The sequence below is a fragment of the Caretta caretta genome, chromosome 4 (assembly GCF_965140235.1).
Source record: "Caretta caretta isolate rCarCar2 chromosome 4, rCarCar1.hap1, whole genome shotgun sequence".
NCBI classification, from domain to species: Eukaryota; Metazoa; Chordata; order Testudines; family Cheloniidae; genus Caretta; species Caretta caretta.
In genome coordinates, this window is record NC_134209.1 from 50,425,479 (window position 1) to 50,442,941 (window position 17,463).

Genomic DNA, 17,463 nt, shown 5'->3' on the forward strand with positions numbered 1-17,463 from the left:
CCTGAAGCCTGTCGTGCTCAGCACCACGGTATATGGGGAGGTGCAGACTGTTTTCTACCACTAATAGTGTCATGATCCGTGGCAGAGGGAAGGAGGGCAGGTAGAGGAATGCAGATAGGGATCACACATCTCAGGACCTGTCACATTACAGGTAAGTAAACTCCATTTCCTATTCAAGTGCTGGTCCCTATATATATTCCAAATGGGGGTGACTGGTAAACAGTAGTCAAAGAAGAGGGTGGAATGAGGGTGCAGGCAGTACTGATGTTGTTCAAAGGCTGTGTCTGCAGAAGAGGCTTAGATTAAAGCTTAATGCTTCATGAAGGTGTGGATGGAACTCTAGGTTGATGCTTTACAAATATCCCACACAGGTACTTCTTGGAGAGATGCTTACTGAGGTTGCCTGTGTTCCAGTGGATGGGCCCTCATCCTGTCCAAGGAGTGATGTGTCGTAACTGACAGCAGCCAGGAATTCTCTTGGAGAGGATCTGCATAGATATTGCTTAACCCCACGTTCATTCTGCTGTAGCAACACATAGTGTAGACATTTTTTGAATTGGTTTCATTCTTTGTGGGTAGAACACCAAAGCTCCTCTGATGTCAAGAGAGCAAAGCCTCTGCTTTTCACTAGAGGCATGATGTTTTAGAAAGAATACCAGTATGTGAATTGATCTATGTGGAATTCAAAAATTACCTTGGGAATGAATTTTGGGTGGAAGCAAAGGGATACCTTTTCTTTTTGAAAAGTAGCATATATGGCAGGTTGGCCATGAGTGGCCTCAGCTTGCTCAACCTCCTGACCAATGTGATGGTGACCTTCATAGACAGGAGGGACATTGAGCACATGGTTAGATGTTCAAAGGGTGGCCTGATAAGTATTGACAGTGCAAGACTGAGGTTTCATTGAGGTGTTGGCTTCACTACTGGTGGGAATGTCCGAGTGAGACCCTTCAGGAATTTGATTATTATTGGGTGTGTGAAAATAGAATAGCTCTCTACCCAAGAGTGGAAGGCAGTGATTGCTGCTAGGTGGATCTGCAGTGAGCTAATAGACAGGCCCAACATGTTCTGGTATTCCTGCTTTTCTAGACTATCAGCTGTCTCTGGGGATAACTGGTTTTTTCTGCCCAGGTGTGGAACTCTCGAAGAAGTTTCAGTTTCAACAAATGGGAATTTTCTGACAAAAAACATTTCATTGAAAAATTCCTTAGCAGTTGTAGCAGCAAATCATTCTGGAGGTGATGGTTTACTTGTGAAATACCTGTAAATTGATTCATCATAGTAACATCTTCTTTCATTTTCCTGGTAATTCCTTGAAACATACTTAGAGTTGTGCTTTTCAGCCACATCCTTTTCCTCATGATGATGTCATAAAGGAAGGGAATTGGGTCTCCACTTTGTTCCTTTTAGGTGGTGGAATGAATAATTTAACAGTATCTTTCCCCAGCCTGGGTGCACTATTCTGTTTCCCCTTCCTTTCCTCATTGCAGGAAAGAGGAATTTCCTCTCCTCTCACTACCAGACAGAGAGTTGCATCTAAACCATCACTTTTTCTTCTTCATACCCTCATTCCCACTCCACCAACTTCCCCTCCCATCTGCACAAGGGGACCTAGCATTCTCTCTGCCTTCTGGAAAGTTCTTAATTGGCCCCAGGTGTCTTAATTGACCTGGAGCAGCTGCCATTTAACTTATCCTGGTAGCAGGGATTTGTTTCACCTGGAGCTATATTTTTGTTTCCCTTCTTCCCCTTTCACCGTTAAACTGTTGAACACAATGGGTCTAGAGATGTTTGTGTTTGTTTAAGGTCACAGCCATGCATCTCTAGATATCACTATCCAAAAGGTCCAACTGGCCAATCAGAATGCTGCTTTGGACAATGCAGCTATGTCTACACAGAGATAAAAGGGGAGCCACTGCAGCTGGCCTGGATCAAAAGGCATAGGCTGCGGGGCTAAAAATTGTGTAGACATTCTGGCTTGAGCTGGAGCCCAAGCTCTGGGACCTTCCACTTTCGCAGATTCCCAGAGCTTGAGCTCCAGTCCAAGTCCAGACATCTACACAGCAATTTTTCAGATCTGGAGCTTGAGCCCCATGAGCCTGAGTCAGCTGACCCAGGCCAGCTGATGGTGTTTTATCCCTGTATAGATGTACTCTCAGTGTCTCTAGCTGGGCTTTGGAAACTGCTGAAGAAAAATGTCTTCTCACTTAAACAAAACAAACAAAAAACAGGAGTACCTGTGGCACCTTAGAGACTAACAAATTTATTTGAGCATAAGCTTTTGTGGGCTACAGCCCATTTCATCAGATGCATAGAATGGAACATATAGGAAGACGATATATATATATATATATACACACACACACACACACACACATACATATAGTGTTCTCCTACCGGTTTTTGAATGTTATGATTCCTGATGTCAGATTTGTGTCCATTTAGAATAATAGAACACTTCAACCTCTCTGGTCACTCAGTAACAGACTTAAAGGTGGCAATTTTGCAACAGAAAAGCTTCAAAAACAGACTCCAACGAGAAACTGCGGAGCTTGAATTAATGTGCAAACTCGATACCATTAACTTGGGTTTGAATAGAGACTGGGAGTGGCTGCGTCATTACACATATTGAATCTATTTCCCCATCTTAAGTATCCTCACACCTTCTTGTCAACTGTCTAAATGGGCCATCTTGATTATCCCTACAAAAGTTTTTTTTTCTCCTGCTGATAATAGCTCATCTTAATTAGCCTCTTACAGTTGGTAAGGCTACTTCCACCTTTTCATGTTCTCTGTATGTGTGTATATCTATATATCTATATCTATATATCTATCTTCTTACTATATGTTCCATTCTATGCATCCGATGAAGTGGGCTGTAGCCCACGAAACCTTATGCTCACATAAATTTGTTAGTCTCTAGGGTGCCACAAGTACTCCTGTTCTTTTCAGGGATACAGACTAACACGGCTTTGACTCTGAAACCTCACTTAAACAGTTTCCCTAGTCACAGGAAGTGGCTTTGTGAGAGAATTTACAGTGTGTTCTGCACATGATGTGTTCATCAATCAAGGAAGTTTGTGCACAGTTGTTAATACAACAGGAGATATTCCCTCAATTTTCTTCCCTTGCAGACAAACTGTTGCAAAAGAAACATTTGCTTACCTTCAGGGAACAAGAAGTCATCTGTTTGAGCACAAGTTCTTGGGCAATGAACTCAGAGTTCTCATGGCACTGTGAAATACTGTTCTTCTCTATCAGATTTCTTATTTCATCATCAAGCTCTATGCTTTCACACCTGCTTAGAAGGAAATGGTAGGGTTATATTGCCAAAGCATACAGGAAAGAATTTAGGGAGCTGTTTTTCTGGTCAACCATTTCCTTATGTGGCACAATATGTGGAAGAGCTAATTCTGTACCTATCACAGGCTTCACCCTTGCACACAGGCACAGAAGAGTAAAGCAGAATCACAGAATTTCGGAATCCCCAAAATGGAACAATAAAGAGTTTGTGTTAGAGTTGGTATAAGATTTTTCTAACAAGAAGTTTTTTTTTGTAAAATGGCTTTTTTCCTTAAAATGAAAATTTTTTTGCATAAAAATCATGAGTCATTTTTGGGAGTTTGTGAAAAATGTGCCTTTTCCCATTTTTTTCAGAAATTTTATATCAAACATGAGCAAAAATTTTATCAAAACGGTTGACTGAAAACCTGGCTCCGGTAATGTTTACAATAACATTTCTGATCACTAAACACAGATTTTTTTAAAAACACTTTTTTAAAAAAAGGTCTGTTTGAACATATTTATTTATTTTAAACCACAATAGGTGTTCATTTTTCCTCTAGATCTAGTTAATAATTTCTCCATTTGAAGCTATCAGGAAAATCATAGGCAGTGAGAATATTTTATCTATGAGCTTTACTTATTTCAGTTTATATAAACAATCCAGAAAGGGGCCTATTCCAGGCAATTTAAAAATGTATTTAAGAACATAGTTCATCCATATAGCAAATCCATCAGTCTCCCCCATAAAAATAAAGGCTATAATTAGGCAAGCGAAAATTTGGCAGACAACAGAACAGTTCATTCTATTTTGTGCTTTTACAGACTGGGACTGTGTGTATTTCTCTTTCCATCAGCATTTGTTCTTTCCCCTGTGTACTAAATAAAAAAGTTGGCAATAAGGAAGGGTAAAGTTTTTTATTTGGTTTATTGTCCAGTAGTCAGACCCTGTGATTATGAGACAGACATTCTTGAGTTCTGATCCCAGAGCTACCACTAATTCTGGAGCTAACACTAACTGTATGTCATTCACAAAAAGTATGAACTGGGAGAGGTTTTATATAAATTACTGTAACTTTCAACTAGAAATGTTCAGTCTCTTTGATGCTTTGGACAGTGAAATGATGTTATAGACAATGTTTAAATCCTTTGCCACTTTGGATAAAGTTCAAGTTATACAGTGCTCCAGAATGAGAAACAGTACTGGTTTAGTTAGGCATCTAAGTCCAGAGTGATTACATGGCACTGCATAACAAAGATTGGCACAAAGGTGGGTTATTGAAAACTGAGTAGGGAACTGCTACTAACATGGTATGGTAACTTATCACTCACCAATTAGGTTAAAAAGCTGACAATCAAAATTATACAACATGGCTTGTTGCACTATGGAGCTCTAGATCTCCTAGTGAAACAATCCAAATCGCAATGCCTCCCGACAAAGACTCTGCACTAAATTATGCCACTGCAGATACCCTAACAACACTGAAGGTGCCACAAATAATGGCAACAGGCATTCCAGTGACAATTTAGGATGTACATGAGTTGGTGTGTGGTTGAGTTTAATCACAAAGGGCCCAGTTTGGGGAAGTATTTGGCCCCTTGCTGGATTGGACTCAGAAAATGAAATTTAACCCTGTGCACAGTGCCAGCATAAAGACCTATGCTTCTTAACTTCCATTTAAGCCCTATTTTCAGACTATAAATAGGAATTAAGTGATGCATGGGCTGGCCTTCTGTACAGGGTGAGTTTCACCTAAAATGAGCAGAAGCAAGCCATTTCAACAAATCTGAATGCAAAGCGAGGATTATATGCTAACTACACAAAATACAGTGCCTTCAGCTATGACGGGCAAATTACTACAAAAAGGGTAGTAAACAATGTCACTAGACTACCCTGATCCCTTTAACATTGTTAAGTTATACACAAAGAAAAAATTTAAAAAGGAAAAAAGAAATTCTACCTTTTCCTTAACTTTTCTTATTATAAAACTTCAAAAACACTGTAGACATTACAAGCTGCACGTTAGCAACATATGTTTGTAAGATACTTGAAATGTGTATTGTTGCACAGCATTATTCATAAGTGCATTAATTTGTATGCTCTGTTTTTAAACAAACACATAATTAGGACTTTTTAATGACTCTGTAACATGCATTATTACATACCCATGCTCTCTTATCCACATCCCTCCAAAAAACATTTGTTTCAGCTCCTCCAGATGGCCTGCAAATATGCCTACTGTATGAAATATATTTATACCACATGACAAAATTTATTACACATTATGCAGTAAAATTAAATGCATTTGATAACATCTGGAAGTATTCAGAAATTACAACATCAAAGCAGTCATTTTGGCACAGTTAGGGAAAGGTATACTGAATATTATTTTCATAATTAATGTAAATGTCATGATTCACATAACTAATGTAAATGCCAGAGACTCCAGCCTGTAGGACCTGAACCAGCCATAGGAAGGACTACTGCACTGATGGGAAGGGAGTAAAATTAAGCATGACTGGTTCAGATACAGAGCTTTGCATAAATGAGATTTAGACAATGCAGGTTGCACTGTACAGGTTATTTACATAACAAGATAGCAGGCAGGAAGGCAGGCACTGGGATAACACATAGATTCTCACTGGAAATCCCATAAAATATATTTAAAAGCTTCCTAGTGCCTTCCCTCCTTTTTATACAAATACTCTGGGTGCATTTCCTAACTGATTTCCCAGAGGATTCATATGGGAAATTGGAGGGGAGGGGGGTGACTTTCATGAGGACAAACTTAACTCCTCATTTCATTCTACTAACATATTATTTTGAATGTGGATAGTATAAAACTAATTGACGTGCAGTACAGTATTTCCCACCCTTCAGAAAGAACTAATACAGGTTTGGACTTCAGTCCATTTCCTAAGCCTCCCTTTTACTGAACTTTAGCCAATCACAGTCTTATAATACATTGCCTTGGATTGCTTGTTCTTGACCCATTTCATTATGTTATGCTCCTGTTCATTAAAGGAGTGAAGTCAAGTTTTGTTAATTCCGTGTATGGAACTTACTGTGAAGTATATAAAACATTAAACCATAGAAATTCATTGCATTTGGCATGAAAATAAGCAAATGTAATGTTCTGCTCTGTTAAAGAGTGCAGAAGGTTTCTGTGCGACAAGTTTCTTGTAATTTTAGACAGCCCTAATGAAGCAGTTCTTCCTATTGACCTCTGGACGGCACTCAGAATTTAGCTGTCATAGAAAGTAATGTTCCCAAACACACAAACCACATTAGATTTTACAAAGTTTAAAGGTGCATTTTGTACAATCTTAACTTAAAAGTTGTACTGAACGAAAAACGTTAATAAATTAAGGCATCGTGTTCTGGACTATTTAAGCTGTGCTTTTGTTACTAAAATAACTGTCAGATATCACTGTATTGGCTCTACAATGAAAAGATGACATCTACATTTACTGAAGTGGCAAGTTTCTATTAGAGGTTCTGATAGTTCATATTATGCTTTTCCCTTTTGTAAAAATTGATAAGAAAAAATTGGAAATGCTTGTATTTTTTTTAATGGGACAAAGTCTTTGCTTTCCATATCTTCACAATGCAAGCATATCAACATCTGTGATGTGAGAAAGACATCCAGATTATGAATATATAGCAGGCTGAACGCAGAAGCAAACAAAGGTAAGATGAGCATAGTACTTCCTTCTTGTAATTTAAGTGTTACTTTTATAAGCAAAAAAATCTGATTAGAGCTGTCAAAAAATGGACAAATCTCTTGTACATTTTGAGGTGGTGCTTGTTAAAATTTCATCACTTACCTGCAGGAAACTATGTTCTTAAATGTCACTTTAGTTTGAAATTTTGCTGAAATTCTATATTGGGAAATATTTTTTAGAAGAAAAATGTTTTTTTTCCATTTTTTTTTTTATCAAAAGCCAGCCTTACCTTATAAAAAGTGGGGGAGGGAAAGATATGGGATTCCAAATAATCACCATTTTATTATCATCATGACTTTGTTTTGCAAGGCAACAGTCCTCTGAGAAAGATCAAGACTGTTCTTTTGTTGCATCTAGTGCCTGTTTGCCTAGGTCTGCACACTGCCTTTGATATTCCCTCACTTATACAACCTAGCAATTGTTTGTCTACTTTGTTCACTTAGAGCCTGATCCTGTATCACTGAAGTCAACAGGCTCTTTGCCATAGACTTCCACGGATATAGGATCAAGTCTTTATAGAACAGTATATTAATGAGGTATTTATAAAGAATCTCAAATAATGAAGAAAAACAAACAAACCAGTTCCCAGGCCTAATATATGAAGAAATATTTAGGGATAGTAATCTACAGGAGATCAGGCTCCAAATACATGGAGCTACTTGCCCTCTGATGCAACAACAGAACAGAATTTTCATGAGTCTCATACAGCAGTGCCCTTGTTAAAATGGAATCAATATTTGAAAATTCTCAAAGGTCTAAAAAATGAATCTCTTCACAGCCTATGCAGTGATGGAATTACAGGAATTAGCAGCATAGGCTTGTGGAGACCTGTATCAGATAGACAGACACTAGGTTTTTTGGACTGGTTTTGAGAAAACCCCAAAAATATAGTCTCTCCCCCTGTCAAAGGGTATGTCTTTACTTCACAGTTCACCCAGTTTATTATGCAGATGTTTCCCCAAACCTCCTCCTATCCACACACAAAAACTTCTGACCCCAGTTTAGTGATGCTTTCACTCCAAGATAACTAGCCCATCCTGGAATAAAGCCTAAAGCCCAGGTGCTGCTTTCGCGCATGCACTTTGCAGTGTAAATCACTTGAGCACTAGTAGCTCTCCAATGCCTTCTCACAATTTACTGGAAAGAATCAGAGTGTCTCAACTTTACTGCAGCACAAAGAACCACGGGATATGCCCCCACAGGTCATAGTGACCCACGCAGGTAGCACAGCACTAGCAAGGACACAATACCTCAGGTACAGCTTTGCAGTGTGGCTGCTCACACCCAGGCTAGGCTAACGTGGGTGCAGATCACTCATGTTAACTCTGTAACGAAGACATACTGAAAATGGCTTCTATGCGCTTTTGTGAACACAAAGAATAGATTCAGCTAATCAAGAAACCAGGAAAAGTGCGATGTGACATTGGCCATGTGAGAAATACCACCAGCCAACCCAGCTGGAATCTCAACATGCATCGCAAAAAGCTTGAAAATATCAGTTTTTTTGTAGAGCCCCATACAGTGCAAATAATTCATGTCCAGAGATCACAGGAGAACTGGAGCATTAACAACAACAACAACAAAAATTTAAAAAAATGGTGTGTGAAAGAGAATGATTTGAGTACTTTCACTTTGAGTTAGGCTTTTATAGTTCTGACTCAGATTGCTGCTTGACTCTCAGTCCATTTTTTCCAGAGTGAGTTTAGTGACCATGTAACTGCTCTAGAAGAAGGGCAGACCTGGAGACTCAAATTATCCACTGACCAGGTACACCAAAGGCAGCAATATTTTCCCCCAAACCTCTCTGCCAGTGTTTCATCCTGAATCAGGGTAGGGGTGAGAAAGCAGCTTAGTCTCCATGGCTATTCTGTTCTTACTCTTTTTTCTGAGGCTTCCCACATGAGTGCCCTGTTGCTCCAGTGATATCTGACATCTTGAAAACGGACTAAGACCACCAATTTATTTCATATAGGATAGTGAACATCCAACAGATGCTAACTTCCAATCATGATTGATCCTAGGTGGCCTAGAGGTAAAAACTTCTATGCTCCACAACCCTGACCCATCTGATTTTTCCACGATAAACAAGAAAGCACACAGAGCATCAATGGGATATTTACATTAAATTAGGTTGTCAGCTCTATCTTGAGATATAATACATCCCTCGTCATCATCTCAAATACAATCTAGGCACCAGATAAACTTAATGTTGAGATTTAGTTAATGCACAGTGCTAGACCCATATTGCTCTTTTATAGAAACGGTGACCAATTTTCATACTGTAATATCCTATGACTTGGAATGGCCCAATGCTACTCTAATGTGGTGCTGCTTCAGAGGTTTAGTTAATCATGTATAACCTCAGAGGTTATGTGTGTACGTACACACCCAACAAATAAAAAGACCTAGCTCTTATCTAGTGCTTTTCATCAGTAGATCCTAAAGCACTGTGCAAAGGAGGTGGGTATCATTAACCCCATTTTGCAAATGGGGAAACTGGGGCACAGAACGGTGAAATGACTTGCTCAAGGTCACCCAGCAGGCCTGTGACAGAGCCAGGAACAGAATTCAGGTTGTCTGAGTTTTAGTCCAGTGCTGTATTCACCAGGCAACACTGCCATAGTATATATACACATATCACCAAATATATGAAGGAGATTGACAAGCTATATTTAGTGACAAAGACAAGGTGGGTGAGGTAAATCAGTGATGTGTGCAAGAACATCTCTTCACCAAACAGCCTAGATGCAATTAGAAGACTACTTACCCCAGCTGGGGAGTCATAAAACTGAATCACAGAGGAAATTCTGGGCTAGAGCTATGCTGCCTGAGCAGTTCTGCTTGCTAAGTAAAAGTGGAAGATGAACACAAATTTAGAAAATTTTATCACATTATACCCACCCTCACATCCCCACCACAACATGCTATAGGTTTAAATGTATTTGCACAAGTCTTCCACTGGTTTTGTGCAATAGCCTAATAGTAGCACATCATGAGTATTATGAGGGGTGAGATCTGAGTTTGATTTACTTTTGGTCTCTTGATTTCCAAGCCAGCATGTAACAGGAGAATCATGGATGTAATTCTTACAAGTCTCTGGAAGAGAGGTTTGGCAAACCCTTTTTTGTTTTTATAAGCAGTGGGCTACACTTAATACTTTTACAGCACAGGATCTTGTGATGGGTGGACAATATTCCTGCTGAGCAAGAATGAGTCCTGATCCACAGCCTGTTGAATTAAATGGAAAGACTGTCAGGACTCTGGTCCTTGGAAAAGGTTGGCGAGAGGTAGAATACAAAAGGAAGAATTTTAAAGTCCTAAGATAAACACCCCACTACTCTGTTACAGCCCGCAAATTCTATACTGGCCCTTGGGGCTACCCAGACCCTGCTGTAAAGAAGAATTGAGAGAATAATTCATTTTTCAGTTTGGAGGCTGAACAAGAAAAATAGAACAAAAAAGATCGGTTTGGTTTGAAGCAAAATTGAGTATTTTCCATTTTCCCTCACCAAAATGGGGGGGGGGGGAAAGACATTTCTTAACTTTTTCCAGGTGTACTGTGAAGGGACAAGTACATGTAGCAGCCCAGAGACAGTATGGGGCTTAGGGAACCATCAGGATGAAGAAAGCTCAATCAATCTCCCCTCCCACCTGCATAAGGGAAAAACTTTGAATTGTGCCTAGCATTTTAAATGCTTTTTTATTGTGGAAATAAATAACAAAACAAAACTAATCACACACACACACGTACAAACGTGGAAAAGAAGTTAGCCATTTATCCAGAGCTGTACCCGGTTGAGGACAAAAATTTCATTCGCATCTTACATCTAAAAAGAATACATTTGAGAACTTAAAGCTAGCTATCAGAGTAATTCTGACTCAGTCATATCATCCTTAATATCAAGAAAACTGCTTGTGTCTCTACATTCACTGCTGCATGTAGCCACGTCATTTGTTCTTTTCAATTCTAATGGTTAACTACGTGCCTGGATAAAGATCATATCACTTTCTCCCATATGCTCATGTATGGTCAAGTTGTAAAAATGTCAACTGCAGATAGGCTTCTTCAAAAAATTATTTTCACATTTTTCTCTAAGCACAGCTTTAACACCCAAACTGTTAAGAAACTATAGGGTTAAATGGCCCTTTGATGCTCTTTATTTACACATTTTTGCCTAATCTTTGCCAATTTTTCCAATTAAATTATGTTGTTCTAACTTGGAGACAGAATGTAATGACATCCAGTCCCTCTTTTCTTTTATAAACAGCTGTGCAAATCAATGAGCCAGGATTAACTAAAGCTTACTTTGGTTACACAGCACATTGCTTCCTCTTCATATGGTTATTCTGGAGTGCCACTACTGTATCCAATAAAGCAAGCTGAATTTTATAAAGAGAGAGTTCTGGACAAACAACTAGCAAGCTAGTGTGAAATCACCTTGTGGCAGGATTGGTGCTATCGGGCAAATCCTGTGCCTGTGAGGAAAGCCAGAATGGACATACGAGACATGGAAGCTCTGAAACTAGCAGTAAAGTCTCAAGGACAACTTCACAACCAAGCTTCTGCTGGACATTGGAAGGAAACAGAGACCGGGGGCAGGTCATCTATAATTGAAAATGGTCATAGCTCCATTGAAGTCTGGGGTTATGTGATTATGAGATGGGAGGGCACACTGCTTCTTCCTCTTGGCCATCCTGGCACACCATTTGCCAGCTCTTGGCTCCCTGTAAGTGGTTTTCTATGTAAGTGGAATATGGGACTCAGAGAAATTAACATAGTCACAGGTCTTCGGGGGCTGTTCTCTATGTTTCTCAGTGCATTAACTGTCTCTAAATGATTAATTTTATCTCTAATGCACATGATGCTATTCAGTGTAATTTTAACATGTCAACCATGCTTGTGTCATAGGTATGATTACTGAAACTATGAAATACACCATAAGCAATTGTAAACAAGGGGCTTTATAGAGAGGATTTACAGCCAGATCCCAGCACAGAGCCATATTCTGAATGGAAATGAATCCAAGAGTCTAGGGGTTAAATCACATGCTTCTTCCCCATGGGTGGCCATTTTGGACATGAGAATCCTGCTTGGCTACATCTTCTGTGGAGGAAAGAGCCATATAAAGAAATAGATTTATGTATTGTATTAGGGATGGATGCAGTGTCTCAGATAAAATGAAAACTGCCACATCCCAAAACAAACCATTTTATATATTTGAAAAGGTTAGTTAACATTTCCTGCTATTATTTATCACTCTATGTGCCTCAGTGCTTCATTCCCTTATGGAAATGGTCTATATAATTTGATAGAGAATAGGATCTTTCTCCAGAACTTTTAACCCTATCTGCAGCAGGAATAAATTTGTAGTGGTGATTAAATGCTACATGTTGTTTAAAAAAATATATACAAAAGCAATATCCTCTATTTAATTCTGTAGAAGAAACTATATTATTCTCTTAAATTCCATAGGGTTCTACAGGAATCTGATATAATACTATTTAATTTCTATAAAACCTTTGATTTCACTCTCTGATATTAGGACCTTTGTATTACAGGTTGATCCAACCAAGACCAGATGTGAAACTGACAAAATACCATGACAAAGGCTTTACATGGGGAATTTCCAACCCAACTGGAAGCAGGAAGAACCAGGAATCTTGCAAGAAAACCTGTTTTTGCATGAATTTCCAGTCTAATTTTGCAGCCTTAAGAGGTTCTGATAGTTTTAATTAATATCAGTGGCCAGATCCTGAGCTGTGCAGCTCTTCTAGAGTGCAGCTCCAGTGAAGTCAATGAAGCTGTACAAGATTACAGCACATGGGTATTTGGCCCTCATGAGATTCTTGGTTGAATGTTTTGAACTTCAACTCCACTAATTCACGTCTGTTCTACTGTACATATGTCTATGCAATACACTGTATTACACATAAATAACCAGCCTATCTGGTAGATTAAATCTATAGTTTGACATAAAAAAAATAACCCTTTTTCACCCCCAATATTTTTCATTTGAAAAGAATAAATATTGTAAATGACTTCCAACGTAATTCACTTTACTTCATTAAGCTTTGCAAATTCAGAAGTACAAAGAAAAACAACAGAAATTTACCACAGTTGTTTTGAAAACATTGCTGGAAGATCCAGCCTAAATTCACAGAAGTTAAGTAAGATCCATTCAAAAATGACATCCAAACAAATGCAGAGTCTTTCAACTTGGATGCCTAAGGTCTCTAGGTAAAATGTTTTGAAATAATCCTTTTTCCTTCTTGAGAAGAGGACTTCACAGTGCAAAGTAGATGATGGGGGTTAAAATGTGTGTGTATTGAGACTAATAGAGAAATCACTTCAACTTTCGCTCTATATTGTTCCAGCCAAAACATCTGCCTGTCACCCCATAAATGTCACTATATTTCTGTTCCCTTTATGACAAAGGAGTGGAGCTTTTAAGGCACATTTAATAGCCAGCAGCTGTTTGGCTGTCAAATGCCACATCTGGAGAAGCAGTGTGCTGCTAACGTGAACAGAAACAATTGCTCTTTAATACGTTTGCTTAATTTTCAGAATTGTACAAATCATAACAATGAGAGATGCATGTTCTTGATAGAAACACATCTAAAAAGATCCCAATAATTAACTGAAGCCACACCTATAATCCATTGCATTTTGCTAAATGATACATGAGTAAGCCTATCAGCCTGGTGGCATTTAGAAATATACAATATCACATACAGTCCTTACATTAGCCTTACAGCATATGTGTGAAAGAAGAGGAAAAAAGAAGACTGCCAATACATGTCAAGTGCTAAGGGGCTTGGCCCCATTATGTTCTGCTTTTCCCTTTTCTCAGGGTTCCTTTTCTCTTGAATCTCTGTAGTGACATATAGCTCCTGCCTACCTCTATATCATATCACCTGCAGATAGGACAATAAAATGTCTCCTTTGTTTGCTTGACATAGTTGCCTGAATAACGCAGAAAGAGCCTGATCCAACATTCCTGTTGAGCAAGAATGAGACTGGATCCAGTGAACCACACTGGACTTTGGAACAGTCAGAGCGAGAATTATGAACGCTACCCATATGGGAAAAAGTGAACACTCACCCAGAACCATGACTCAGCAATCTTTTATCTGCATGTTGATTAGTGGTTGAAAGAGGGTCGACATTTTGCCATGCAAATCAATGATTACTCAGTTGACCGGAAAGCTCAACCAAATGGAACCCTCAAACAGCATGCAAGTTTCGGAATCGGCAAATTATGGTCTCCTTAAAAATCCAAATGCAGAAAGCTAATGAGAGGGGAGGGGGCAGGAGACAGTGAAAATGGAAGTGAAACCGGAGACAGTAAAAGAGATACAGAAATTCAAAGCAGACCAAGAATTACTTCCTTTTCAAACAAGTGTGGCATGATTGACCCATTTGCAGAAACCAATTTGCACCAGTAAAACATAGGTATTCTCTCGGACATCACAGCCACAGGAGTAACTCCTAAACACTCTATTATCAGTAGGGTAGCTGAAAACATAGGTGGAATAACCTGTCATTTCACTCGGCATCTTTCTAGAAGATGTTGTATTCTCACTGCTGGGTGGGGCTGTGATGGCCCAAGAGAGAGAGAGAGAGCGCGTGAGCATGCGCTCACACCCATATATTTCTATCAAAAGATACACTTTGGTACTTGCATTTCAGCAGTCTTACCAGCCATCAGAAGAAGTATGGCTGGATATTTATAATTTATCCTGATGGGCAAGGAATGCACAAAGTGTGATCTCTTCTTATATGCCACCCAAGCAGGAAGAATCAAGGGAAAGAAATGAAATGGTTATGTGGCACAAGGAAAGGAGGAGTCCATAGTACAATACAGTAAGAATATAAAATCGCTTTCTGATAGGCTAGAAATCTATGTTTGAAAGCACAAAAATAGCATTCTGAAAGCCTCAAAAATGCTCAGACACTACCCAACTGCTCTTAAAATTGCCGCTCTACCTGTGCTCAACTGTCTGAACGTTTAAATTAATTGCCTGCATAATTCTGAAAGCACCCAACTGGGAGTTGACAGCTTTCTTTTTTCAACTTGATAACGCCAGTTGGCATTCTCTCTTTTTCTGAATTAGCATAATAAATGAAATAAGAAACACACAATGAATATTTATTCTCCCTTTTACATGTTAGGTCACTCCAAGACCATATTTAGATTTATTACCAGCTTTAACCCTTATTGGTGCCTTCTGAACAGTGCTCCAGCACCTCAGCTAGTGTAAATTGGTGTAGCTCCATGGAAGTAAGTGTGATTATGCTGCTTTACACCAACTAATGATCTAGCCCAAAATGTCTTGGTCTGTTTTTCCCATATGAACCAGACAAGTTCAGATTTAGCCATCTCTAATATAAATAAAATACAACAAAGAAGAGACAATTTAGAGTTAGTCTAGGAAATTTAGAGTGGTTGGTAAAGGGAAGTTTGGCAATGCAATACACTCTTTCACCTTATGCTACCAATTCAAATCCAGCTCAGTAGTGGCTGGTCAAGTTATTATATTTCAGTGCCTGCACAAGAAAAGTTGGAATCTTGTTGGTCAGGATTTCACATCACAGGACCACCACCACATACTGCCATTAACTGGCTTCTTGTCTCAAAAGGAGTACCATCATCAGCATATGTCATGGAAGCTGAACTCCTTTCAGATCCACAGAAGTAGTTCTTCCAGGTCACAGCTGAGCTACATTAGCAGGATGATATGGGCAAGTTTGGAATTTGGCTGCCCGTGCTGTAGCTACATTTTGGATAAACAGCGAACTCCCATTTCCAGGGATATCCAACCCAGCAATTCACAAGGATTAAAGTCACTAAGGAGAAAAATGCCTTTTTATTTTTTTTTTAAATCCTCTCAGAAATCCAACCAACAATTAGCTTTTGAATGTTGTCTCCTTGCATTCTCTCTCCGACAAAGATAGCATACTCGGTTCTTTTTAAAGCCACTTTTAATTTGTTAACCTCTAGCTAGAGAGATACATTTGTCAAAAGTTTAACATGTTGATTAGGTATTACAGGATTCACTGGAACATGCAGCATGGTTCTTTATGGCACTTTATAGCTGTACTGGCAAATCTAGGAACTTTAGGAGCCGCTACTCACCCTGTTTTACACCGAGCAGAGTCAGATGGGGGAGGCGAGGAGGGAAATACTTGAGTCCAACCTGCACTATAAGCTCTGCCATTAGTAGAGCTGCAATTGTAGTCAGTTATAAATCTTTCCCTCTAGTGTGAGCAAGGTCTATATGTAACCTCAGCAATTTAACCTATTTCTGTTGATCAAACTTGCAGATATGGTTTTTCTGAAGGATGGCTGGAAGTTAGGAATGAGAGCTATGGAGATGGATAAATTCCAACTTTGGGGAACACAGATTGGCATACAAAATTTTGATTGAACAACAAGAGAAAGAGTGGTGTTCAGTTATATGGCATGGAAAGTGCTGTTTATAAGTAAGTTTTCAGTATTTACAGAATGTGTCTGCTGCCTTAAAAAGGAGAAATTTTCTGTGATGAATTAATTAATACCTTTCATTCTCAGCAGATTCATTGGTGCACAGCTCTAGAGCATTCTCTGCATCTTCCTTCTTCTTTTTGAGCAGTCCACAATGAATCTGTCAGAAATGGAAGGAAAAAAGTTACACTGAGGAAAAGAACAGTTTGAAAGATACTTTTCAGCACTTGGTTCTCTATCGTGCTCCTTTTCCTCTATCATTAGCTGCAGCTGGCTGGTGGACTGTAAGACCACCATAGTTTATGCAGAAATTTGGACCCTAAATACAGATATTCTATGCAGAGACATAAGGATGACACTACCTCCAACCCATGCCCCACCCCCAACCCCCCGCGCCATAAATAGCACCAGATTTGGTGGTGAGAGGGGGCAGTAGCAGAGCTCCAGCAATCCCAGGCCTCCCTCAAGGATCCAAATATTATCTCATGTGTTTAGAGCTGAGTCCAAGCACAAAGCAGTGTTTGTGCCCAGAGCAGGAGAACTGAATTTGACACACTGAAGATATATTTGGAGATTATTTGTATTCTTTAATAAGACAAGTGAAAGTAATTTAGAACATCAAACTATGACCTAAATCACTCATTAAGGGTCTCTAGAAATGCAGTAATGTTTGACAGAGTTACTCTAAAAAAGTACTACAGAAGTTTACACAGAATGACAGTCTATAGGTTTATTGAACCATTCTACAGAATTCTGTTTCAGGACTAGAAATCCCTAGTAAATTCCATAGTATAGTTCAAAAACTATTTTCTATTATATTCTATAGGAATTGTTCCTTGCGACAGAACTCTGAATGCAGGATGGTGGCAGGAGTGGAAGAGTGGCTTGTGAGAGATTCTTTCTGAAGGACCAAGTCTGCTCCCCTCAGGCTTCTAAATGAATAGGGGTTGCATGTCTGGGCAAGGTGGAT

At 39.1% G+C, this 17,463-nt stretch overlaps 1 protein-coding gene across 1 annotated transcript in view; it reads right to left on the minus strand.

Annotated features, from left to right (window-relative positions):
- The window catches only part of TNIP3 (TNFAIP3 interacting protein 3), a gene marked incomplete at its 5' end in the record, with an annotated part of 97,768 nt that overhangs the window by 53,639 nt on the left and 26,666 nt on the right, over positions 1-17,463 (minus strand). Inside the window, 2 exons of the mRNA XM_075127374.1 lie at positions 3,166-3,298; positions 16,568-16,653. Coding sequence (XP_074983475.1) covers positions 3,166-3,298; positions 16,568-16,653 — 219 coding nt within the window. The remainder of the gene's footprint in view (positions 1-3,165; positions 3,299-16,567; positions 16,654-17,463) is intronic.